At 67.4% G+C, this 24,872-nt stretch overlaps 3 protein-coding genes across 5 annotated transcripts in view; 2 read left to right on the top strand and 1 right to left on the bottom strand.

Moving 5' to 3' along the window:
* The window catches only part of SLC6A9 (solute carrier family 6 member 9), a 59,446-nt gene extending 52,529 nt beyond the window's left edge, over positions 1–6,917 (top strand). For all 3 annotated transcript variants that reach the window (XM_077823778.1, XM_077823779.1, XM_077823777.1), the window contains 3 exons: positions 515–615; positions 3,801–3,971; positions 4,276–6,917. In XM_077823778.1, coding sequence (XP_077679904.1) covers positions 515–615; positions 3,801–3,971; positions 4,276–4,473 — 470 coding nt within the window. In that variant the 3' untranslated portion in view covers positions 4,474–6,917. The remainder of the gene's footprint in view (positions 1–514; positions 616–3,800; positions 3,972–4,275) is intronic.
* Positions 6,918–7,431: 514 nt separating this feature from the next.
* On the bottom strand, positions 7,432–20,170 carry CCDC24 (coiled-coil domain containing 24). Its single transcript, XM_077825391.1, has 10 exons — positions 20,135–20,170; positions 19,430–19,486; positions 17,961–18,077; positions 16,416–16,600; positions 14,598–14,717; positions 13,680–13,766; positions 10,947–11,001; positions 9,109–9,169; positions 8,672–8,789; positions 7,432–8,142 (listed from the first exon to the last, which is right to left on the bottom strand). Exons 1-10 carry the CDS (start codon positions 20,168–20,170, stop codon positions 7,737–7,739), a joined length of 1,242 nt encoding a protein of 413 aa, XP_077681517.1. The 3' UTR covers positions 7,432–7,736.
* LOC144268656 (von Willebrand factor C domain-containing protein 2-like) lies at positions 20,169–23,847 on the top strand. The gene is made up of 3 exons (XM_077823756.1): positions 20,169–20,477; positions 23,155–23,284; positions 23,663–23,847. The coding sequence occupies exons 1-3, from the start codon at positions 20,169–20,171 to the stop codon at positions 23,845–23,847; spliced, it is 624 nt and encodes a 207-aa protein (XP_077679882.1).
* The last annotated feature ends 1,025 nt before the right edge of the window (positions 23,848–24,872 follow it).

Raw genomic sequence — 24,872 nt, forward strand, 5'->3', positions numbered from 1 at the left:
AGCGGTGCCGGGGCTCTGAAGTGCCAGGCCCGGAGGTGCCGGGGCTCTGACCTGCCAGGCCCAGAGGTGCCGGGGCTCTGACCTGCCAGGCCCAGAGGTGCCGGGGCTCTGACCTGCCAGGCCCGGAGGTGCCGGGGCTGTGAACTGCCAGGCCCAGCGGTGCCGGGGCTGTGAACTGCCAGGCCCAGCGGTGCCGGGGCTCTGACCTGCCAGGCCCGGAGGTGCCGGGGCTCTGACCTGCCAGGCCCAGCGGTGCCGGAGCTCTGACCTGCCAGGCCCGGAGGTGCCGGGGTTGTGAACTGCCAGGCCCAGCGGTGCCGGGGCTCTGACCTGCCAGGCCCAGCGGTGCCGGGGCTCTGACCTGCAGGCCCTGGCACAAATTGAGCACTGTGCGCGGTGGTTCCAACCCAGATCCAGGTTTCCCAGGGAGTGCGTGTGCGTTCAGGCGGCATCGCCTGCCCCCAAACCCCCAGGCGCTGTTCTCCTAGTGAGTGTCCCTGTCTGCTCCCACCAGGACACCGGAACTACTTCAAGGACATCGAGATGATGCTGGGCTTCCCGCCTCCTCTCTTCTTCCAAATCTGCTGGAGGTTCTTCTCGCCCGCCATCATCTTCGTAAGTGCTGCGCCCCTCCTGTGGCAGGGTTGGGGCGGGGGGGGCCAGCCCATGGGAGGGTGGGGGGGCTGGGCAAGGGATGTGACAGACCGTGGGGAGGGGGGTGTGGAGATCTGTGCCAGCCCATAGAGGGGTGAGGGAAAGGCAGGGGGTTGCCAGCCCATGGGGATGCCAGCCTGGGGAGAGGGGTGTGCCAGCCAATGGGGGTGTGAGGGCAGGGTAGGGGTGTGCCAGCCTGGACAGGGACAGGGATATGCCAGCCCGTGGAGGGGTGGGGGTCAGAGCAGGGGTGTGCCAGCCCGTGGAGGGGTGGGGGGCAGAGCAGGGGTGTGCCAGCCCATGGGGGGTAGGGGTTGCCAGCCTGTGCCAGCGCCCAAGCCTGCTCTTACGGGGGCAGGTGCAAATCCCAGCTCATCTCACAGCAGGGGTAGGCGTCCCTGTGACAGCGAACAGTCCAAAAACTCCTGCCTCGGGGTGAGACCTGCCCAGGGGTAGCTCATCCCCACCTTGCTCTGCTGGGCTCTGCCCCTCTGTGACGATGCTGCCCATGGGAGCCAGCTGAGGTCACTCAATCAGGGTGCACGGCAAACAGACCAGGGCAGACAGACCCCAAACGCTGGTGGATATTCCACTCCTTAGAGTTACCCAGCCAGCCCAAACCAGCCTCTGTATTAGAAAAGGTTCTCCTGACCCCAAAGGACCAAGCCCCAGATCCAGGTCAAATGATAACTTCGATCTTACCCCAAATACACACTTACAGTCAATTCTTATTAACTAAACGAAAAATTATTTAAAAAGAAAAGAGAGAGAGTTGGTTGACAGACTTGAATTCAATTCTTGAGGTCCAGGTACATAGCAGAGATGGTGAGTTTATAGTGGCCAAAAGTCCTTTTAGAAATAGTCCACAGGTTATAGTCCAGTGTCCATATTCAGGGTGACTCCAGTCAGTGACTGGGGATCTCAATCCTTATGGCTCAGGGTTTCCCTTCTTGAAACCCAAAGCAGATCTGAGATGAGGAAGGATCATGTCCCAAGGTTTTTATACATTTCCAGCAGTCTTTTGGCCTGAGAAAACAAGAAACTTAACTTTCTTTCTCCTAAACATTGTGGCAATTAGCACAGGGCAATTTATCCATTGAACAGTTCAGATACAGGTTACCCCAACCTTCAAAGAGACATAGAGACAACAATACTATGTCACTCAAGTGTCTTCCTAAATGTTAATATTACCTTTTTGATCTTTGAATCAAAGCCATAGACAAGACTTTTTGCTGACCTCACAAGACCTGAGCAAACATCCCCCCTTCTCTCTAACAGTGCAGACTTGCATTTCAGGGCCCTGTTCATTTCCATCTCTTCCTATCAAGTGTTTAAAGTTGGGCCCTGGGTCAGGTCAGGCTGGGAGGTAATTAACTCTTTCTGGACCTGTGTCACCTTTCAATGAGATATTGTATTACACTCCTAACGTCACACCCTCCCTTGGCTGCACCCAGCCCTGGCCACTGTCAGAGCTGGACCCACCTGGCGATCCCTGGGTGCTCGGCTTGAGGGGTGGCAGGTTGGGAGGGAGTTTATGGCTCGGGATGGGGCTGCTATGGGGGGGGCATGGCAGTGGCTGGGAGGGTCTGGGGGCAGGGCTGGGGACACCTGCCCCACTCTGCTGGCAGCACAGGTGCTCCACTCCGGGCTCTGGGGGCCCCACTCGCCCCTCAACCACCCAGTGCCTTGTCTTCTGGACACCAGCCGGTGCACCCATCCGCTGCCCACGTGGCCGCAGCACTGTGTCCCAGCGAGGCCAAACGGCCGAGCAGGTACCCGAGCAGGAGAAATGGAGAAAGACCAGACGCAAGGGAAAGGATTGGAAATGCCGGGCTAGGGACGACCCACAGCGCAGAGCCGCTCCGGATCCTGGGCTCCCCTGGCACCGACCCCGGCCTGGCAACCTCGCCCCACAGGGGAGGAGTTTGCACCCTCTGCAACAGTTTGGTTGGCTTCATCCCCCTAGATGCAGCGAGGCCGATGGGGAATTCTGCCAGCCCAGCTTCTCCTTCTCGGGGGGCTTCACAGCACTGGGGACCCTGCCGTCACCAGAGCAAGCGGCGCTGGGCCCTGACACGCTCATCACGTAGACGTGGCCTCATTAGCATGTTCCAGCCCAGCTCAGAGGGTGTTTCAGTGCTTGGCCAGTGCAGCGAGCCAGGATCCCCTTTTCACGGGACCCCCACCAGTGTCCCTCTCATTTTCCCAGCCATGTGTGGAATTAATTTTATTAAGTGCACCAATATGAAGGTGATGTGTGACATGACCCTGTGTGACCCATCACCTCCATATTGGTGCACAGAACAAAATTCATGGGGCAGGGTGGGGCTGAGTGTGGGAGGGGGCTCAGGTCTGGGGCAGAGAGTTGGGGTGTGGGGGGGTGAGGGCTCCAGCTGGGGGTATGGGCTCCAGAGTGGGGCCAGGGATGAGGGGTTTGGGGTGCAGGAGGGTGCTCTGGGGCTATGTTGGGGAGAGAGGACTCCTCCCCCCCAGTTCTCTCTCCCCACAGCAGCACTTGGGTGGGGGGGGTGTCTCTCCCCACCCCGCCAGCTCTGGGGCTGGGGCTGCAGGATAGGCGTCCCTCCCCCGGCCCGGCAGGTCCCCAGGCAGGTTCCCTGAGCACCTGCAGGGTGCTAAAGAGGCCGCAGCCATGCAGCTAGCAGGAAACGTGGACCCCGACCGTGCAGGGCTTTGCCTCTGTCACGGGTGCCAGCATGTGCCCTTCGCTCAGCTCTCCTGCTGTCCCAGCCGTGGCATCTCACTCACGCCAGCTCAGCCCGGAAGGCCCCTCGTCAGAGCCTCTCGTGGGGTCGCTTGCTCCGTGCCAGGCTGGAAACCCGGGCTGGGCTGGGTGCAAAGCCGCTGCTTGATCACCGCGACACCGTGATGGGTGGGTGCAGGGTACCCGGAGTGACCCTTTGCCAGGAGAAATCACTTGCCTTGCCAGGCCACATGGGGGTGGTGATGGGAGGCTGGTGGGGATGGCAGTGATGGGGCAGGGGTGATGGGCTGGCAGGGATGTGGGGCTGGTCGGTGTGGGGCCTGTGGGACACAGGGACCTGCTCTGCCCTTCACCCCGGTGCAGGGGCCACGGGCAGGCCTGGGGTTCATGGCTGAGCCCGCACTCCCCCTTCTGTGCCCCCCAGTTCATCCTGGTGTTCACGGTGATCCAGTACCGACCCATTGCCTACAACACCTACGTCTACCCCACCTGGGCCGTCAGCATCGGGTTCCTCATGGCGCTGTCCTCCGTGCTCTGCATCCCGCTCTACGCCGTCTACAAGCTCTGCCGTGCTGACGGCAACACGCTGCTCCAGGTGCGGGGGAGATCCAGGCCCGGCTGCTACTGTGGGGCGGGCGCCGGTGACCTGGCCAGGACTCCGGGGTTCTCTCTAGGAGGCAGTGGGGTCTAGTGGGTTGGCTTGGAGATTCCTGCCCTGGAGGTGGCTGGGGGTCCCTGCCAGCCCCTCGGGCCTGGCTGAATGTCTGGCTGTTGCCCCGCTTGGGGGTCATGGAGGGGTCTGAGGTGGAGGCGGGCGATCGAGGCTCTGGGGTGGGGCCCTACGGGCACAGGGCCGGTGCCCACGTGGCCAAGCTAACGCCCCTTCTCCCTCTCTCTAGCGTTTGAAAAACGCCACCAAGCCCAGCCAGGACTGGGGCCCAGCGCTGGCTGAGCACCGGGCCGGGCGCTACGCCCCCACCCCCGCGGTCTGCCTGGATGTGCAGCCGCTGAACCCCGAGAAGCCACGGAGCGAGGACGTCGCCCTCCCGGTGCAGGGCAGCAACGGCTCAGCCCACAGCCAGGACTCCAGACTGTGACCCGGCACCAGCCCATGCGCCCCCGACCCGCCCTGCTCGGTGACGCGCTGCAGAGCCCCCTGCAGGCTGCCCCGGGCACCGCCAGGGGCTCCCCGTGTGTGCGTCCCCGTCCCCCCCCACGGTGTGTGTCACCCCTCGTGTTTACAGTAAGGGCCCCGCAGCCGGGCCCAGCGCACCACCGTCAGCAGGGGAGCTTGGCAAGGGCCCAAGGAGCCGTGGCGGGCGTGCGGACCTGGGGGGGGCAAGCCTGAGCCCAGGGGCGGCTCAGCCCCTGCCCAGTGTGTGACTGGGGGACGGGGAAGCCGGGGCCCAAGCGTCTGAGCTGGGGGCCGTGCCCTGTGAGATGGGGGCTCCCAGCTGCTACGTGGCCCAAAGCAGCACAGGGGCCACGGACCACGCAGGCCGTGCAGCTGGGGCTCTGGGAGGAGGGGGCCTAGGAGAGCGGCTGCCAGGGCCAGGAGGAGCCGCGCCCCCTGCGTAGGGGGAGCGAAGGGGAGGGGAGCAGAGAGTCAATGGGGTGGAGGTGGGGGGTGGCAGGCAGGCAGCAGCTGGGTCAGGCTAGCCCAGCCCTTTGCTCTGCCTTCCAGGCCCTCCCCTCCTGGCTGGGCCGAAGCGGGGTGGGGGCTGCTGTTACCGTGGAGGGAGATGGTGTCTGGCTGAGACTGGCGGGGGGCAGTGCCGAGGCCAGGGTTGTGTCTGGGGCAGGCAGGATTCAACCCACCTGGCAGGACTCCTACCTGTGCCCCAGGCATGGCCCAAGCCGTAGTGTAGCACCATCTCCCCGGGAGCCCCCCCAGCTGGCGCCAAGGGAGGGGCACTTGGAGAGGGATGGCAATGGAGATGCAGGGCGGGGGCTGGGGGGGAGCCCTTTGCTAGCATGCGTGCCCACATGCCCTGCCCCCCCGGCCCATGCACGGCCCACGTGCAGACACGCACGGCATAGAGCACACTCGCCGCACTCACAAAAGCCCAGCGCACACGCACGGCACGTGCAGACACGCACGGCCCGGACACGCACAGCACACGTGCCGACACACATGCACGGCCCAGGCATATGCATGCACACACGCCCATACCCCCCCCCACAGCGCTCTCATGCACACTGCCTGGGGGTGCAGGGCCAGCCCCGGCCAGGTCCCCCCCCGCCACCCCCCGTGCTGTGTCCCATGAGGGGCTGCAGTTGGGCTGGGTCCAGCCCAGTGGCTGCACCAGCTGCAGCAGACTGCAAGGGTTAGGCTGTGCTGGCATGGCGGGGTGGGGGGGGCCTCTACATGGGCTCAGCCCTGCCCTGGGGGCTCCCCCTTCACCGAGCAAGCAGGACCCATGGCCTTGTCTGCTCCCTGCTGGTGCGGCTGAGCATGGGGCTGCAGGGTGGCCCTGCACCCTCATGGCTCTGCCCTGGGGAGGGGAAGCACTTTATGGGCCGGGGGGGCCGGTTCCAGACCCCACTGCAAAGGGGTTTGCTTGACCCAGCTGGATTCACCCTGGGCCCCACAGCCCCCATGGTGGTGAGGGGCAGCCAGCCAGGGGAAGGGGCATTGCCCCAGCCTGCTGCTAAGGAGATGCACAGGAGGCCCCTGGGGCCAGAAGCACTACGTAGGGGGGCTTCCCCCAATAGGCCTCTGCGTCAGATGAGTGTTAACGGGGGAGGGGCTGCATACAGCCCCTCACTGCAACGGGGGGTGCTCCCCAGATCACTGCCCACAGCCCCCCCACAGGAGGGTGCCCACGGCATTGGGCTGGGCTGGCTCAGACAGGCCCTGGGTCCCTGTACCCGCTCTCCAGCCGGGCATGAGGGGGACCGGCCCCCAGCCCGCATGGTGCGTGGGGGTGTCCAGCCATGGCTCCGTGTGTGCCAGGGGCCGGGGAGCAGCTGGGCCTTCCCCCACCCCCAGCTTTGGGCCTGGCCCAAGCAGGGGGGCAGGCACACTCCTTTGGGCGCTCCCCCTCCAGCCGGGAGCCCAGTGCCCCCCTGGGCCAGGCATGGCCTCGCCACCACCATGCCCGGGCACCGAACAAAGCCGAGCCTCATGGGCGGGGCAGGTGGCAGGCGGTGCCCTGGGGCTGCTCAGGCCACCAGTGAAGTGAGTTTGGTGGGACTTACCCACGCCCCAGGGACAGGGACCACGGGCAGCGGAGCCGGCCCCACTTCTGCCACCCAGGCAGCGGCTGGGGAAGGTGCCCACGCTGGGTGGGGGCCTGCGGCACCCTGTGGGCACCTCTCCCCACCCCCCACCCGCCTTGCCCCCCCCCAGCCGACGCGGAGCTGCACTACTTCCTGCATGGATCCTGTGCCCTGCCCCGTGTGCCCGTGATGCCCACGCTCCTCTTCCCGTCTAATCGTTAGCAATACGGTGCTGGGGCCTGGGCCATGCCGCCCGCGCCAGTGATGCCCCGTGTAGAGTTTTAAAGTCTGATAGATTTTAATGAAATTTATATTCCTGCGTCCGCGTGCCGGCTGCCTTTCTTTGGCCGGGGGGGGAGGCACGCGTGAGCGACCCTGGTACCGCGTCCCCACGGCACTGCCCGCCCAGGCCTGGCCCAGATGCTGTGGTCCGGTGCAGCCAGGAGATCGGCGGGTCCCGTTCCCAGCCGCCAGACTGCACGGAGGGGCCCAGGCCCTGCCCCCCTCGCCTGGCCTTGCTACCTGCTGGCGCTGGGCAGAGGCACCCGGCATGCCCACAGCAGGCCCCAGCTCCCCCCCACAGCTGGGCAGAGCTCCGAGCCCCATGGGGCAGCTGTGTGGGTCCTGCCCAGGGTGGGTGAGGGCAGGGGGCCCCGCAGAGAGGGCACGGTGCCAGACCCCAGCACCTGCCTCTGGCTCCAAGGGCCCATCCCCCCCAGAGGCAGGAGCACTGAGAAGTGCCCAGGCCCCAGGCAGCTTCCCTTCCCCCACTGCCCCCCACCCCCTGGGCACATGGTACCTGCACCCCTCCCCCACCCGAACCCTAGGCCAGTGCACGCTGCACGGCTCCCCGCGCACCATGGCAGGGGGCAGCCAGGAGGGGGCGTTGCAGGCCAGGCTCAGGGCTCAGCTCAGGAGCTGCCCCCCAAGACGCGGAGGGGGCTGATCCCGGGCTGGGGGAGACGACAGTGCCCCTGCGGGTTGGGTGCCTCCAGGGCAGAGCAAGGCCGAGCCGGGGACCGGGGATCCAGCGGGGCAGGAAGCGGCGCTGGAGCTGCGGGGGAGATGGGGCAGGACCTCCTGCCCATGCCAGGTTGCCCCAGGCTCCCTGCCCCATACCCCAGAGAGGCTCCCTACGCTAGCTTGGCCCCTGGCACCCCAGCAGCCTCAGGTGGCGGCCGGAGAGGGGGCGCAGGGGCGGGCGCTGCTCTGCGGGTGGTGATGGGAGGAAGGCCAGGCTGGGCCCTGCTGGCAGGGGGGCCAGGTGGCTGCAGGCTGGGCTTGCAGGGGGAACCCGAGCTCCTGGGGGTGATGGTGCAGCCAGGTCCTGGTGCCCAGAGGCCCAGCCGGGGGTCGCAGCCCCTCCGTGGAGCCCCCTAGCCAGGCTGCCCAGAGAGCAGCTGCACCCGTCGAGGGGCACTCGGCCCAGCACAGTGCCTGGGGCTGGCGGGGCTGGTTCTCGGCGGCCCGACGGGGACGGAGCGGCTGGTGCCAGGCGGGGGGACACGCTGGCTGGTGCCGGGCTCCCCAGGCCCACGGGACACCTGCAGAGCCAGGGAGACAGTGCCGTCAGCAGAGACCCGCCGGGACAGAGCACTGCCCGCCCCGCCCCGCCCCGCCCCACATCCGGAGACAGGCTCACGTCCAGGGGGCAGGGTTCAGCCAGGACCGACCCCGAACCCACCGCCCCAGCCTGCAGTGATAGCCTGAGGCCCTGCAATAATCCTGCAATGGGGCCCCCTACAACCAGCATGGCCTATGTGACCTGCCACCCCCGGGGGTCCCAGCCTGCCCCCTGCAGCCCTGCCAGTGCCCCTCACTACAACCTGCTGCCCCCCAGGGCCCCAGCCAGCCCCCCCCGGGGTCCCAGCTTGCAGCCCTGCCAGTGCCCCTTACTCCAACCTGCTGCCCGCTGGGGTCCCTGTAGCCCTGCCAGTGCCCCTCGATCTAACCCACAGCCCACCCCATCCCATCCCTGGGGCCCCTCTCCTCCCCACACACAGCCCTGCCTGAGGTGCTTGTATTTGCTGGTACGCAGGGGTCCCCCTGGGCAATTTATTCAAAGGGGGTTACCTGGGCTGTCGGGGGGCCACAGGCTCAGGGCACTGGACCTCCTGGGAGAGGCCAGGCCTGGGGTCCAGCTGGCCCAGCTGCAGGTCCCGCTCCATGGCTCGTCTCTGCTCCTGCAGCTCTGCACAGAAGGGAAGTGCTGGTGAGAGGCAGAGCGCCCCTCGCTGGCCTGCCCCAAGCACTGCCCGGGGGGTGCAGAATGGGGCCTGCGGTGGTGCTGAGTGAGCTCGCCTCCCTCGGTGCCACTGGCTCAGCCAGCTCCTGGCTGCCCTGCACGACGGGTATTGTCCCTGTGTGGCTGTTAAACACCCTGCAACCCTCCCCAGAGCCAGCTGCATCTCCGTGATGGGGACACGGCGCTGCACCCCGACCGGGGCAAGGAGGCTGGGCCGGGACACTGGCTTTGTGCTCCCCAGGGAGAGGTCGGGCAGGTCCCTTACCAGCCATCGTTGGCTCCTGCGCTGGCCCCGCAGCGGCTCGGTGTTCCTCCTCCAGGCAGCGCTGGGGAGAGGGGGGAGAGTCAGAGCACTGCCTGCCCCACTGCCCCCAGAGTGTGGGAGGGGAATGTTATTGTAGGGTCTCTCAGAGCAGGGCAAGCCCCCCCACCAGGAGTGTCTGCAACAGCCAGCCCTGCACCGATTGCCTCCAGGGGACCGGAGCAGTCCCGCGGGGGGCTGGCCCTGGACCATCACCATGGCACTGCCCAGAAGAGGCCCGGTGAAATATTTCACCAGCACACGCTGGACTGGGAAACCCAGAGCACAACCATGCCGTGGCCAAGCCGCCGGCCCCCAGCAGAGGGCGCTACCATTTCACTCAGCCACAAACCCCTCCCCAGCACAGTGCCAGAGAACCCAGGAGTCCTGGCTCCCAGCCCCCTGCTCTACCCCACTAGACCCCGCTCCCCTCCCAGAGCTGGGGATAGAACCCAGGAGTCCTGCCTCCCAGCCCTCCCCCGCTGTAATCCACTAGACCCCACTCTCAGAGCTGGGGACAGAACCCAGGAGTCCTGGCTCCCAGCCCTCCCCCACTGTAATCCACTAGACCCCACTCTCAGAGCTGGGGACAGAACCCAGGAGTCCTGGCTCCCAGCCCTCCCCCGCTCTAACCCACTAGACCCCACTCCTCTCCCAGAGTCAGGGATCAAACCCAGGAGTCCTGGCTCCCAGGCCCAACTCCCAGTACTCCTGCCAGCAGCCCTTCCCCTGCACACACGCCCTAGGGACCAGGGTGAGGGTGGCTGTTGTGGGGCAGGGCAAGTCCATCCCCGCACGGCCCAGCAGGCTGCCCCGTTGGGGGCCATGGCCTGGCGTGACCAGGGGCAGCCTCCCGCCTGGTGAGGTGCGCAGGGTGGCTCAGGGTGTGTCTCTCTGCGCTCCCAGACAGCCCATGGCAGGGCTGTGACGAAGCGCATTAATTGTTAAACATTAATTATTAATGTTTCCTCTGAATATTGTGGGGGTGCCTCAGTTTCCCCTAGGCAGTTCTTAAGTATCTAGGGGGTGGTGTGACAAAGTGGGACTGTTCTTAATGTTTCCTCTGAATAGTGTGGGGGTGCCTCAGTTTCCCTATGCAGTTCTTAAGTATCTAGGGGGTGGGATAAGGGTGTATGATCGTTGCAGAGCCCTAGAGGGCAGGTGTGGGCAGGGGTCTGGACACAGAGAATGGCCGACCCCCTTTTCCTGGCAACGGATGGCCTGGGCCCTTCCCCCCTGGGAGGTGAGAGCTAAAGGGTCGGAGAACAAAGGAATCTGGTGACCTCCTGGCCCGGGAAAGGGACAAAGCCCAGAGGAGGAGGGGCTGGAGGGAGTTTCAGTTTGGGGCTGGCTGGGGACATGGAGTGAAGTGCAGACGGGGTTGTCTGGCTCACTGCCCCCCAAAATGGACCCAGCTGAGGGGTCCTGTTCTCCGCACCGACAAGCTCTGTTTTAGACCATGTTCCTGTCGCCTAATAAACCTTCTGTGTTACTGGCTGGCTGAGAGTCACGTCTGACTGCGGAGTTGTGGGGCAGGACCCTCTGGCCCCCCCAGGACCCCGCCTGGGCGGACTTGCTGTGGAAAGCACACGGGGGGGGCAGAGGATGCTGAACGCTCCAAGGTCAGACCCCGGAAGGGGGAAGCCGGGTGAGCTGTGTGTCCTGCAGACAGGCTGCTCCCAGAGTGGAGACTTCCCCAGAGTCCTGCCTGGCTTCATGGGGAGCAGTTCCAGAGCATCGCCCGGGGACTCCGTGACAGGGGCCAGTGCCCCCTGCTGATCCCACCATCCCAGGGGTCCTACCCGGAGGTGGCAGATGTGTCTCTCCAGGGCACGGCACTCCTCCTCCAGCAGGGACCTGGCAGAAGAGACAGGTGGGTTAGGTGGGCTCCAGATGCATGGGAATGAGGAGGGCCGGGACAAGGGGTCAGCGTCTGCTTTAAACATTTCCTGCCATGCCCTGGGCCCCTGGGCACAACCCCTGGCACTTGGGCACGTGCCCCCTCACAGCACATGGCAGTGGGACCTTGTCTCACCAGATGCCAGGTTTAACCCGCCTCCCAGAGACCCCCTAGCCCTGGAGCTGTGTGGCTGGGCAGGGTGCCTGGGAAGGGTCACAAGAGTGGACAGAGGACCAACCTCCTGGGATGGGAACCCATGTTTGGAGGAGGGGCTGGGCAGAAGAGGTTCGCCTGGAGGCTGGGTACAGGTAACCCCTGGTGCCCACATGGGAGAGGCCTCTCCGTCCTGGGGCTGGGAGCCATCACGACCCCTGACCCTCGGGACAGGCACAGAGCAGGGAAGGAATGCACCCCAGGGAGCCAGTGGCAGAGCCAGGAATGGAGCCTGACACCCCAGCCCACGCTGGACCCCCCAGCCCTGGGCCCAGGCCAGGAGCAGTGCAGCGGGGTGGTGAGGGGTCCTCTCCCCTCTCTGTGCACAGCCCATCCCACCGAGGACCCTGGGATGGCAGGATCAGCAGGGGGCACCGCCCCACCCCAGGCTGCCGGGGAGCAGAGAGACACCCCCTGCGCACATCACCAGGCAGGAGGTTGTCCCTGGCCCTGCAGGGGTGGAACAGCCACTGGCCCCCAAGTGCCCCTCCCCTTCAGGAGGCCTGGCTGCCCCCCAGCTGGCAGCACACAGGGACCAGGCAGCGAGGGGGCAGGGCAGCCCAGAAAGACCACAGGACCACCTGCTTCCCCTCTGGCCCCGTTGGTTCCTCATTCCCCACAATCCGCCCTTTGTCTCTCCAAGCCACGGACCCAGTCCCGGCTGCCAGGCTCTGCACACGGGAGACAGCACCAGCCCTGCCAGGGAAGGAGGCCGGGGGACAATGGGGCATGGCCCCCCTGTGACGTTATTGACATAATCTGGAACCGTATAGATCATTGTTGCAACCAAGGTCCTGTAGTGGCACCAATCTTGTCTACAGGGGGTCTAATAAGGTGTCTAAGACGAGGTTATGGTTGGCTGGTTAGGATTATGGTGTCTATATGTGTGTATCATTTTTGTAGTTAAAGTTATAAATATTGGCTCTAGACTGTCTGTATTTCAAACTTGTGCTCTGCTTCTGGGGGACACCCCAGACAAGTGGGTGTCAGCTCTGCCTAGCCTGCTGGGTGGCCCATTAAGGACCCTCAGCTACACAACTGACCCATTGAGAGAAGGCAGACACGCCTGGGGACTCAGCCAGGTGTGCAGGGACCTGCCCATGGACAGAACTCTGAGGTGTTTCCAGGCCATGGGATGGGCAGCTTGTCCTTGGGACAAACAAAGAGACCACATGGCAAGAGACTATACAAACCTGCTGCAGCTCCTCCATCTGGTCTTCAATCCTGCTTTTGACCTCTGGAGGGACTTTGCTACATGGAAGCTTTGACCCAAGGACCGAATGACCCATCCCAGCTGGGGATGTTCCCCAGAGACAGGATTTGAACCTGCAGTTTATTCCATCACTGCTGCAAGCCTGAACCAAGAACTTGGCCATTCCTGGATGTCACTGATTCCATTGAACCCATTCTAGCTCTCATCTCTCTCTTTTTCCTTTAATGAATAAACCTTTAGATTTGAAAGGATTGGCAACAGCGTGATTTGTGGGTAAGATCTGATTTGTATATTGACCTGGGTCTGGGGCGTGGTCCTTTGGGATCGAGGGAACCTTTTTTTCTTTTACTGGGGTATTGGTTTTCATAACCATCTGTCCCCATAACGAGGGGCACTGGTGGGGATACTGGGAAACTGGAGTGTCTACGGGAATTGCTTGTGTGACTTGTGGTTAGCCAGTGGGGTAACACCAAAGTCCTCTCTGTCTGGCTGGTTTGGTTTGCCTTAGAGGTGGAAAAACCCCAGCCTTGGGCTGTAACTGCCCTGCTCGAAGCAATTTGTCCTGAATTGGCGCCTCTCAGTTGGGTCCCACCAGAACCAGCCTCGTTACACCCCCCTCAGGCGCTGATATTCCCCTTCCACAGTCCCACCTCCGGCACCTCCCACACAAGGGGCTGCTCCCCGGGGAGGGTCAAGATATTGACATGCCAACGCCGCCAAGAAAACAACCCATTACCCAGCGGGGGGCCAGACTCACCCCAGCTCTGCCAGTGCCCCTCACTCCCACAGCCCCTGTTATCCCAGCCCTGGGCTCCCCCCCAACAGCTCTGCAGTGCCCCTCAGTCCCAACCCTCAGCTGGGGCGAGCACCCAAAGGGAGGCGTTAGCACTTGGCTCTTGCCAGGAGCCTGCTGCAGGGCAGGGCGCAGCGATGGGGGCAAGGCTGGGAGGCTTTCTGGGAGCAAAGCCCAGAGTGAGCCCACAGCAGCGCTGGGCTGGAAGGGCAGAGCTGCAGCACTGGGGGCATCACTCTGAGCCCTGGCATGGCCCCTTGCTCCAGCCCACCCCTCCATTCCCCGTGCCCCGCTTAGGCACTCACTCCAGTCCCCCTCTGCTCCCAGGCCCAGCCGCTGGGCCTCTCCCCGGCTCCCCGAAGGCGGCTCTGGGTTGGGGTGGGGTGAACGGTCTCTGCCAGCCCTGGCTCACCTACCGGAGATGGGTCTGCGCCTGGTGGATGCGGGAGACGCTCAGCTTGTCCTTGAGGGGCTCCAGGTGGTGGACGAGGCCGGGGTCTGGGCTGGGGCAGAGGACAGACAGGGTTTGCCAGGGGACTATGGCGGGGGGCCCCTTTCCCAGAACCATTAGAGGTGTAGGGAGCAGCACCTCCAGTGGGGGAAGGGCTGGCAGCTCTGGCTCGTCCCCCCCTGACTGGGGCGGGGGCATTCCACGCGCTCACAGACCTGGGCCCCAGGCTGGGCCCCACAGCCAGCCCCCAGGAACGCCACAGAGAGGCCGCTGGTGAGCGAGTGGTTCAGCCCTGGTGCAGAGCTGGGTGGCAGAGTCGCTGGCAGGGAGGGGCGGGAGGGTGGGAAGGGGATAGCAGGACTTTGAGTCCTTGGGGAAGTGTCAGGGGCAGTTTGGGGTCCGAGATGTGTACACGTTCCCACCTTAACCAGAGCACCAGGAGCCGGGGGTTCGGAAACAGCCAGTTGGCAGTATCCTGTCATCATTAGGTTCCAGAGTTACCAGACAGCGGGGACGACTGGGGCGGAGCGCTCGGGCGGGTGGCATCCTCACGGTGCCCAGCTCCAGGAGCGCTCCAATGCAGTAGCCAGGATCTGGCATACACAGGGCTGGCCCCACACTGACTGCACCCCCCGCCCTCCGGCCACCCCCCCCATGCCCCAGGAGCGCCCTGCTGCTGACCCACAGGAGGGAGGGCTGCCCAGTGGGGGGTCAGTTCGTGGGTGGCCCAGTTCCCATCTGTCCAGTGGAGATGAGCCCAGCCCTGCTCCCAGGGCGGAGGGTGACTGGGGCCCAGACACCAGGGGATGGGGGCCAGCTAGGTAGACCATCTGTCCAGCTGAGGGACAGGAGCAGCACTCGCCGTGCCCGGGCACAGACCCACCTCGTGCTGGTGCCCCCAGACAGGGACCTGTCCTGTGCTGCGCACTCCCCTCCAGTGTGTGGCCCCAGGGCGAAGCTGACCACATGGGGGCTGTACTTGGCGATGGCCCCAGCTGCGTCCCTGTGGCGAGGAGGAGACGTGGTGTGAGCCCCCTGACCTGGGTTGGGCCCTGGGGGGCTGGGCTGGGGAGGGTCACCAGCTGGAGGGGCTCAGTAGCCATGGCTGGGCCAGGCTGGGCAGCTCATGGGCTGGGGGGCTGTAGGCACCCCAAGAAGCAGGCCCAGGTGGGCATGAAGGGCTGGAATGAGGGATGCCCCCCAAGCAGGGAGCCCAGGCTCCGGCCAGACATGGCCCAGCACAGAGCACCCAGCGCTGCTCATGCCGACACAGACGGGCACGGTGCCAGCCTGGGGCTATCGGGATCGAGGGGCACTGGCAGAGTCGGGGGAGAGGCACAGAGAGTCAGCGGCAATGGACAGGACCCGGCGCCCTGCTGCCTGGTGGAGTCCTCAGTGCCCAGCACATCCCAGGGCACCTCCCTACTCTGCCCCGGCCCCCTCCAGCTGCAGGTGCCCCACACGTGGCCCCTCGCGCCTGGCCCAAGCAGCGTCTCCAGCGCTGCCGGGGGACTGCTCCGCCCCAGGTGCTGCAGCTGGCTAATGCCGGCTCCCGGAGCCCTTTGAAGTGCGTCTGGAGGCTAAGCTGGCCCAGAGAAGGGGCTAAGCCAGGCGGCTGCTGCGTCAGCGGTTCTGCAATCCCAGCCCCCGGGCAGGGAGAAGGGCTCAGCCAGCCGCGAGCGCAGCCAGGCAGACAGGCCCAGTGCCCCTGCACCCCCCGGCACTGCCAGGCAGCCAGGAATTCCAGCTGGGGCTGGCTGCGTGTGGGTCCTCGGCTCCCCACCCCCAGCAGGGCCCTTCCAGCAGCACCATGCAGAGCACCAAGCCCTGCAGCACAATGGGGGCAGCGCCAGGGTAACCCCCATCCCAAAGGGCCCCCCATGCCGACTGGGGCATGCAGGTCTCAGGGTGGGATAGCTCCCCACACACAGCGCTCCTGCAGCGGGGCAGCGATCAGGAAGGGCTGGGGGCCCTGGGGAGGCTGGAGTAAGGAGACGGGGCTCCATTGGTGGGTACCGAGCAGAGACAACTCCCCCCCCGGAGGAGTCTGACAAAGGGGGAATTTTCTGTCCTATTTTCACGAAGCGTCTGTGTGCCTCAGTTTCCCCTCTAGTGTCAGTGTTACCGGGGTGGGGAGGGGGACAGGCAGGCTGGGAGACGGAGATAAGGATGGCGCAGCTGTTTGAGCCAGGATGGGCCATGGAAAAGGACTGGTGGAGGGGCCCAAGGGAGCTGGATTGCCCACCTCTCCGCAGGGAAGCTGAGCCCAGAACAAAGGACTGGCAGGGGAGGCTGCAGGAAGGAGTCGGGGGCTCCTCGGGGTCAGACCGACACAGGCCAAGCCATGGGCTTGGGCTGAGCAGGGAGGCCCATGCTGCATCCGGCTGACCAATAAACCCCCCTGGCTCGGCCCCGCTGCGGGAGCCTCGCTGCAGGCAGGGGGTGCGTGTGTCCCTGCGCCGGGCACCAGGCTCCCCCGGGGGTGTCTCGGTGGACGCGCTGGACGGAGCAGGAGGGTGCCCAGAGCTGTCTCGGAGGCAGTGGTGCCGGCCCTGGAGGCAGAGAGGGGCCCCATGGGGGTCTGGTGCACTGAAGGCTCCTCCCAGACACGGCTCCCAAGCAGGGGGAGGGGCACGGTCCTGGGGGTCCATGACAGGGCCATGGGGGGCTCAGTGCCCAGGACGCCGCCCGGCCCTGGTACCTGCCCTCCTGGGACGCCTTCTGCTGGAGACTGAGCAGCAGCATCCGGAGCTCCCGTCTCAACAGCTCCTTGAGGTGGGTGGGGGCTGTCAGGAGAGCCCAGCCCCCGGCCCCCTGCGGGGGGCACTGATCCAGCCCAGCGCAGGCCGAGCGCTCCTCCCGCCACAGCTCCACCAGGGTCTCCACCTAGACAGCATGGGGCAGGAGAGGCGTTACCTGGGAACGCAGCCCCGAGCCCCACCTCAGCCCCATGGCACCGCACCGGGTCTGGCCCCACCCACGGCTCAAGTGGGACTCTGCATGGAGGGAGAGGGGCAGGGAGGCCCCCACGGGCCCCTTCCTGCAGCAGGGATGAGGACACCCCTCCCACGTGCATCCCACACACACAGGCAGGCACCCCCGCCATCCAGTCCCCGGGCAGGAGCCCGCAGCACCATCCGGCCCAGGGCACCATGACCCCACAGCCGGGGCAGAGGGCACAGGCCCGCAGCCAGCAGCTTTTGGGCTCCCAAAAAGGCCTGAAGCTGCTGCCCCGTGCCCTGCCCCCAGTTCTGAGGCCACTGCCATGGAGAAATGCGTGCTGGTCACGGGGGGCAGGGTGAGGGGCAGGGGACAACGGGCTGGTCGGGAAGGGCTGTTTATGGGCCTGCAGGGAAGCATGTGAAAGGAGCCGGGCTGCAGCTCTGGCCATTGCCCCGAGGGCATCGCAGGGCAGGCCCAGCAGCTGACAACAGAGACGGGCCTGAAGGAGGGTGAAGAAGACACCCCCCCCTCCCCGTGGGGGGCGGGGATTACATGGAAGCCCTTCACCCAGGGGCCCAGCCTGGGCTGGCAAGCGCCGGAGGACGGGGGCCCTTGGGTGTGTGGCCGGGGCTGGGCGCGCTGGCAGCATCTTGGCGGGGGCTGGGTGGGGAACACAGAGTTAAGGCTGCCCAGTGGCTACAACGCCCCCATCCAACACCCCACGTTCCCTGGGTGCGGGCGTTTCTGTTCGGGGCTGGACTCTCGACGCAGGAGGGTCCCATGGCCAGGGTGGCACCATCCACAGTGCCAAAGAATGATGCTTCTCCCACTGGGAAAATGACTGTCTGTCCGTCCCCCCCGCCCAGCCCCCCACAGCTCGCCAGGGAACAGCTGAGCCCAGCCCTTGGCATGGGATGGGGCCCCACTGCAGGGGATCGGGGAGGGGGACCCACATCTGCAGAGGCTGTGAGCAGCTCTCGTGAAGGAAGGCCGCAGGAGAGCAGGGGCCTGGCTCTCCGATGGGCACGCCCCACTCCCACCCCACCTGGCAGGGTTGCCCTCAGGCCGCGTCCCTGATATCCCAGCCCGGCTCGTTCAGTGCCAGGATCCTGCCTCGCCCCACAAGGCCCCCTTGCCCCACTGGGAACCCTCCCCACCAAGCAGGGGAGCTGCCTGCACCCAGCCAAAAGGGGCACTGGGCTGGGTGCAGGCGGCTAAACCCCAAGGGAAATGAACTGCTCCTGCGGGACGGGGGCAGCTCCCTGGGCTTGGGGCCGGACCCAGGGCTGGCAGGGGGGCTCACCTCCGCGTGCAGCTCCAAGCTGCGCTCCACCACGTCCACCCCTAGGATGCTCTTCACCTCGGGCTTCTCGCTGGGCACTACCTGCTCCTCCACCAGCCTCCAGAGCGAGGGCAGCGGCTGCAAGGGGGCAGAGAACATGGGGGCAGCGCCCCCTGAGGGGCAGAGAGAGGGGTGGTCAGGCTGGCTCAGCGCAGGCAGGCCCCTAATCTTAGGCTGAGCCCCACACCCTGCCCCTATCCCCCGACATCTCCCGCAGCCCCCACCCCGTCTGCTGCCCCACTGCCCCACCCCTTCTGCCCCCCACCCCCTGTCTGCTGCCCCACTGCCCCACCCCTGTCTGCTCCCACACCCCGTCCGCTGCCCCACTGCCCCACCCCTGTCTGCTCCCACACCCCGTCCGCTGCCCCACCCCTTCTGCTCCCACACCCCGTCCGCTGCCCCACTGCCCCACCCCTTCTGCCCCCCACACCCTGTCCGCTGCCCCACTGCCCCACCCCCCTCTGCCCCCCACACCCTGTCTGCTGCCCCACTGCCCCACCCCCCTCTGCCCCCCACACCCTGTCTGCTGCCCCACTGCCCCACCCCCCTCTGCCCCCCACACCCTGTCTGCTGCCCCACTGCCCCACCCCTGTCTGCTCCCACACCCAGTCCGCTGCCCCACTGCCCCACCCCTGTCTGCCCCCCCACACCCCGTCCGCTGCCCCACTGCCCCACCCCTTCTGCCCCCCACCCCCTGTCTGTTGCCCCACTGCCCCCCACCCCCTGTCTGCTGCCCCACTGCCCCACCCCCATCTGCTACCCCACTGCCCCACCCGTCTGCCCCCACACCCCGTCCGCTGCCCCACTGCCCCCCACACCCCGTCCGCTGCCCCACTGCCCCACCCCCCTCTGCCCCCCACACCCTGTCTGCTGCCCCACTGCCCCACCCCTGTCTGCTCCCACACCCCGTCCGCTGCCCCACTGCCCCACCCCTGTCTGCTCCCACACCCCGTCCGCTGCCCCACTGCCCCACCCCTGTCTGCTCCCACACCCCGTCCGCTGCCCCACTGCCCCACCCCTTCTGCCCCCCACACCCTGTCTGCTGCCCCACTGCCCCACCCACCTCTTCCCCCCACACCCTGTCTGGTGCCCCACTGCCCCACCTCCCTCTTCCCCCCACACCCCGTCTGCTGACCCACTGCCCCAGCCCCCTCTGCCCCCCACAGCCCCACACCCCGTCTGCTGCCCCACGGCCCCACCCCCTGTCTGCCCCCCCACACCCCGTCTGCCCCCCACACTACGGATCTACCGCCCCACTGCCCCACACATCCCTCTATCCCCAGATCCCATCTACCCCTGCCCCATCTACCCGTCTACCCCGCGCCCCATGGAGCCCCCCCAGGCCCTGCCCCACCGAACCCGCACAGCCCCAGGCGGGGGGTGGCTCCGCCCCTTCCAGCCCGACGCTCCTCGCCCCGCCCCCCCGTTACCAGGATAAACTCCCCGTCTCCATAGTGACGCCCCGCCTCCTCCCGCCCGCTGGGCCCCTTAAAGGGGAAGCGACCAAAAGGTGCCGGTGGCCCCCCCCCCCCCACCCCGAGGAGGCGGGACTCGCAGCGGGGCACAGGGGGCGAAGCTGGGGGCTGGCGCGGGGGGCACAGGGGGCGGGGAAGGGGAGAGTTAGGGGGCTGGCGCGGGGGGCACAGGGGGCGGAGATGGGGGGGCTGGCTCTGGGGCGCGGAGCTGGGGGGCTGCGCGGGGTCACGGGGGGCGGGGCAGCGGGCGGAGCTGGGGGCTGGCGCGGGGGGCGGAGCTGGGGGGCTGGCTCGGGGGCGCGGGGGGCGGAGCTGGGGGGGCTGCGCGGGGGCGCGGGGGGCGGGGCAGCGGGCGGAGCTGGGGGCTGGCGCGGGGGGCGGAGCTGGGGGGCTGGCTCGGGGGCGCGGGGGGTGGAGCTGGGGGGGGCAGGTTCGTGGGCGCGGGGAGCGGAGCTGAGGGGGCTGCGCGGGGTCACGGGGGGCGGGGCAGCGGCCGGAGCTGGGGGGGCTGCGCGGGGTCACGGGGGCGGGGCAGCGGGCGGAGCTGGGGGGGCAGGTTCGGGGGCGCGGGGGGCGGAGCTGGGGGGGCTGGCTCGGGGGCGCGGGGGGCGGAGCTGGGGGGCCGGCTTGGCGATGCGGGGGGCGCGGCAGGGGGCTCGCCCGGCCGGCGGGACTCGGACCGGCGCCCGGAGCCATGCGGCCCCTGCTGCTGCTGCTGCTGCTGGCGGCGGCGCTGCCGGGCGAGGCGGCGGCGGGCCCGGCGGGGCTCTGCGAGGCGGGCGGGCGGCGCTACTCGGCGGGCGAGCGGTTCGTGCCGCCGGGCGAGCCCTGCAGCCGCTGCGAGTGCACGGCCCGGGGCCCCGCCTGCGCCCGCGCCCCCTGCCCGGCCCTGCCGCCCGCCTGCATCCACGTGAGCCGCTACCCGGCCGCCTGCTGCCCCCGCTGCGAGCGCGTCGGCTGCGAGCACCGCGGCCGCGTCTACGGGCTGGGCCAGCGCTTCCAGGTGCGCCCCGGGCCGGGCACTGGGCGGGGCTGGGCGCCGGGGGGGCATGGAGCGGGATGGGGTTGGTTGGGGAGTGGGCACTGAGCGGGGGGGCTGGTCGGGGGGGCGCACCGGGGAGTGGGCACTGAGCGGTGGGGCTGGTCGGGGGGGCGCACCGGGGGGTGGGCACTGAGCGGTGGGGCGGGTCTGGGCACCAGGGGGTGGGCACTGAGCAGTGGGAGCAGGTCGGGAGAGCGCACCCAAAGGTGGACACTGAGCGGCGGGGCTGGGCTGTGGGGGCTGGTCGGGGGGGCGCACCGGGGGGTGGGCACTGGGCTGTGGGGGCTGGTCGGGGGGGCGCACCGGGGGGTGGGCACTGAGCGGTGGGGGCTGGTCGGGGGGGCGCACCGGGGGGTGGGCACTGAGCGGTGGGGGCTGGTCGGGGGGGCGCACTGGGAGGTGGGCACTGAGCGGCGGGGCTGGGCGCAGGGGGGTGGGCACTGAGCAGTGGGGGCCGGGATGGGGCTTGTCAGAGGTGGGCACTGAGCGAGGGGGCAGGCTGGGTACCAGGGAGTGGGCACTGAGCGGGGGGGGCCGGGATGGGGTTGGTCAGGGAGTGGGCACTGAGCGGGGGGGCGGGGCTGGTCAGGGGGGTGAGCGCTGAGCGGTGGGGGCCCGGATGGGGCTGGGTGCAGGGCTGGCCAGTGTTGGTTCGCAGTGGGTGGGTGCCGGGCACCAGGGTGGGGCTGGGCGTTCGGTTGGACATAGGCCCCTTGCCCTGAGGGGGCAGGGATGGGCACTGGGCTGGGGGATTTGCTGCAGTCACGGGCCAGGGTCTACAGGCTCGTGCCACTGCCAAGGGGCTGGTTAAAAGGCCCCGAGGGCCAGTTCCGTCTCCAGGGGCAGCGCCAGAGGGAGGACTGGTGGGTCCAGCTGAGCACCAGGAGTCCTCTGGGCTCTGTTCCAGGCTCGCGGGTTGGGGGGTCTGGTGGGTGGTGCCGGGGAGGTGGGTCCAGCCGTCTGTGCCCGTGTCCCCATCCCGGAGCCGACGGGGATAAGCGCCGGGACTGGCAGAGCGGCATGGACGTGACTGTGCAGGGGATTCTAGCAGAGCGGAGTCAGTCCGATCCCCGTCCCTGGGGCACTGGTGGGGCCTGGCCAAGGGCCCAGCCCTGCTCTGGCCTGTCAGGAGCACGGGGACGCACGACCCCGCTGGCCTGCTCCTGCCAGGTGGGATCCTAGAGCCAGGGAGGGGTTGGCACCTGGGCATCCCTGGGCTCCTATGGCCAGTGCCCATCTCCTCGAGCTTCAGTGTGCCCCCGGGGCATGGCCCCTTCTGCTGCCACGTTTCCTCTGCCAGCCAAATGTGCGAAGGGGCACGTCCAAAACAGCCTGGCCTGGGAGTTGGCGCAGCTCAGTTCTGGGCACGCCGGGCTCTGACAACAGGTGCGCTGGAGCCGGCCAAGCCGGGGTGCTGCCAGCGGGGGCTTCCCAAAGCCCGGATGCCGGGGGCTCGTGGGCGTGGAGAATGGGGTACAGAGACTTCCCCTGGAGGAGGCACCGGTTCCCAGTCAGCCCCAGGGCAGAGGAACTGGCTGGCTCATGGGGTGTTTCCCATCTTGGGCTCCCACCTCCCCTTGTGGGATCGCTTCATGGGGGGCGGGGTGTCACGGAGTCCCCGGGCGATGCTCTGGAACTGCTCCCCATGAAGCCAGGCAGGACTCTGGGGAAGTCTCCTCTCGGGGAGCAGCCTGTCTGCAGGACACACAGCTCACCCGGCTTCCACCTTCCTGGGTCTGACCTCGGAGCATTCAACATCCTCTGCCCCTCCGTGCGCTTCCCACAGCGAGTCCGCTCAGGCGGGGTCCTGGGGAAGCCAGAGGGTCCTGCCCCACAACTCCGCAGTCAGACGTGACTCTCAGCCAGCCAGTAAAATAGAAGGTTTATTTGGCGACAGGAACATGGTCTAACACAGAGCTTGTAGGTGCAGAGAACAGGACCCCTCAGCTGGGTCCATTTTGGGGGGCAGTGAGCCAGACAACCACGTCTGCCCTTCACTCCATGTCTCAGCCAGCCCAAACTGAAACTCCCTCCAGCCCCCCCTCCTCTGGGCTTTGTCCCTGTCCCCGGCCAGGAGGGCACCCGATTCCTTTGTTCTCCAACCCTTTAGCTCTCACCTTGCAGGGGGGAAGGGCCCAGGCCATCAGTTGCCAGGAAACAGGGTGTCGGCCATTCTCTGTGTCCAGACCCCTGCCCACACCTGCCCTCTCGGGCTCTGCAATGATCATACACCCTTACCCCACCCCCTAGATACTTAAGAACTGCCTAGGGGAAACTGAGGCACACCCACACTATTCAGAGGAACCATTAAGAACAGTCCCACTTTGTCACAGGGTGCCCCCCCAGGGTGCAGAGCCTGGCACTGGGCCTGGCGGCTAGGACAGGTGCCCGACGACTGCTGCTCGAGCAATGGCATGTGCGGGATTAGGGGTCCCAGAGTGCATGTGGGTTTGTGCCCACTCGGCTGGGCCACCCAGCTGGGAACAGAGCTGGTGGATTTCAGAGTGGGGCCAAGAGGGGCACTGAGGGTGTTGGGAGCCGAGCCCGTGGGGGGCAGCCCTGTACCCCCAGCGAGGGAGTGGGGAGGATGCTCCCCTGGGGCCAGCTCACCTCTGACCCACGGCCCGTTGTCCCCCAGCCCTCGGAGTGTGAGCAATGCACCTGTGACCCGGACGGCATCGCTCGCTGCCTGGTGGCCGACTGCGCCCCCCCGCCCTGCGTCAACGCCGTCTACGAGAAGGGCCGGTGCTGCCCCACGTGCCAGGACGGTGAGCATGGGGAAGGGGCTTGGGGGAAGGCTGAAAGCACAGGGGGTGTGGTGGCCCTGGGGCGGGGCCATTTTCAGAACCCCCAGAGGCAGTGAGAGGGGCAGCTGTTGTGGGGATCTGGGCCGTGGGGGGGAGAGGTGCTCAGCTGTGGGGCGGAGAATGAGAGGGGAGGCCAGGTAATGGGGAGGGGAAGGCAAAGCCTGAAGTTTGGGGAATGGCCCTGGGTGGGGTGGGGCTGGACAGGGCCCTGCTCTGGGCCCATGGGGGCACCAGGCTCTGCCCGGCTGGGGGGGCTGGAGTCTCCGGTGGCAGGCGGCCTGGCAGGACCAGGAGCCATCCGGCCGTGCCCGCTGCTGACCGGAGCCCCCCACCCCCCAGGTCCCAACTGCTACGCGGACAGGAGCCGGACGCGCGTCATCCCCGCCGGAGAGGCCGTCTGGGTGGAGCCCTGCACCCGGTGCCGCTGCCACGACGGCCAGGACGCGGGATACTGGGAGGGCAACCGGGTGGCCCAGTGCGAGAGGCTTCGCAACTGCCGCCCACTGGACCGGCACAACTCCTGAGCACGCCCCCCGCTGGGCCCCAGAGCCCCCGCCCCCCGCAACACCCCTCGCCCCCACTCCCGCTGGGCCCCAGAGCCCCCGCCCCCCGCAACACCCCTCGCCCCCTCCCCCCGCAACACCCCTCCCCTTCCTCCCGCTGGGCCCCAGAGCCCCCTCCCCCCGCAACACCCCTCCCCCCCACTCCCGCTGGGCCCCAGAGCCCCCTCCCCCCGCAACACCCCTCGCCCCCTCCCCCTGCAACACCCCTCCCCTTCCTCCCGCTGGGCCCCAGAGCCCCCTCCCCCTGCAACACCCCTCCCCCCCACTCCCGCTGGGCCCCAGAGCCCCCTCCCCCCGCAACACCCCTCGCCCCCTCCCCCTGCAACACCCCTCCCCTTCCTCCCGCTGGGCCCCAGAGCCCCCTCCCCCTGCAACACCCCTCCCCCCCACTCCCGCTGGGCCCCAGAGCCCCCTCCCCCTGCAACACCCCTTCCCCCCTCCCACTGGGCCGCAAAGCCCCCATTTCCCCCATAACACCCTCTCCCCCATGTCCCGCTGGGCCCCAGAGCCCCCTCCCCCTGCAACACCCCCTCCCCTTCCTCCCACTGGGCTGCAGAGCCCCCTTCCCCCCATAACACCCCCTCCCCCATGTCCCGCTGGGCCCCAGAGCCCCCTCCCCCTGCAACACCCCCTCCCCTTCCTCCCACTGGGCCGCAGAGCCCCCTTCCCCCCATAACACCCCCTCCCCCATGTCCCGCTGGGCTGCAGAGCCCCCACCCTCCACATCCCGCTGGGCTGCAGAGCCCCTCTTCAACCTGGCCCAATCACAGACACCCCTCCCCCACCTTCCCCTTGGGTCGCGGAGCACCCTCAGCTGCACCACTGACCCCTTCCCAGCCATGCCACTAGGCTCCTCTGGACCATGGGCCCCACCCCAACCCTTTCCCAGCCCCATGGCTCTTCCCTAACACCCGCTTCCCCCAGCTAGGCTGCACCACGGGCCCCCTCCCCAGCCCAGCTCCATCGCCTGCCTCCTCAGCCCTGGC

Source organism: Eretmochelys imbricata, chromosome 8 (assembly GCF_965152235.1).
Source record: "Eretmochelys imbricata isolate rEreImb1 chromosome 8, rEreImb1.hap1, whole genome shotgun sequence".
In the NCBI taxonomy this organism is placed as follows: Eukaryota; Metazoa; Chordata; order Testudines; family Cheloniidae; genus Eretmochelys; species Eretmochelys imbricata.

Excerpts from the sequence above, each read along its gene's own strand:
- LOC144268656 (XM_077823756.1), top strand. The coding sequence starts at position 20,169 with ATGCGGCCCCTGCTGCTGCTGCTGCTGCTGGCGGCGGCGCTGCCGGGC. Across the intron at positions 20,478-23,154 it reads GGCTGGGCCAGCGCTTCCAG|CCCTCGGAGTGTGAGCAATG; the intron begins GTGCGCCCCGGG and ends GTTGTCCCCCAG. Across the intron at positions 23,285-23,662 it reads CTGCCCCACGTGCCAGGACG|GTCCCAACTGCTACGCGGAC; the intron begins GTGAGCATGGGG and ends CCCACCCCCCAG.
- CCDC24 (XM_077825391.1), bottom strand. The coding sequence starts at position 20,170 with ATGGCTCCGGGCGCCGGTCCGAGTCCCGCCGGCCGG. Across the intron at positions 8,790-9,108 it reads GCAGGAGCCAACGATGGCTG|AGCTGCAGGAGCAGAGACGA; the intron begins GTAAGGGACCTG and ends CCTTCTGTGCAG. Across the intron at positions 8,143-8,671 it reads GTGGCCCCCCGACAGCCCAG|GTGTCCCGTGGGCCTGGGGA; the intron begins GTAACCCCCTTT and ends CTGGCTCTGCAG.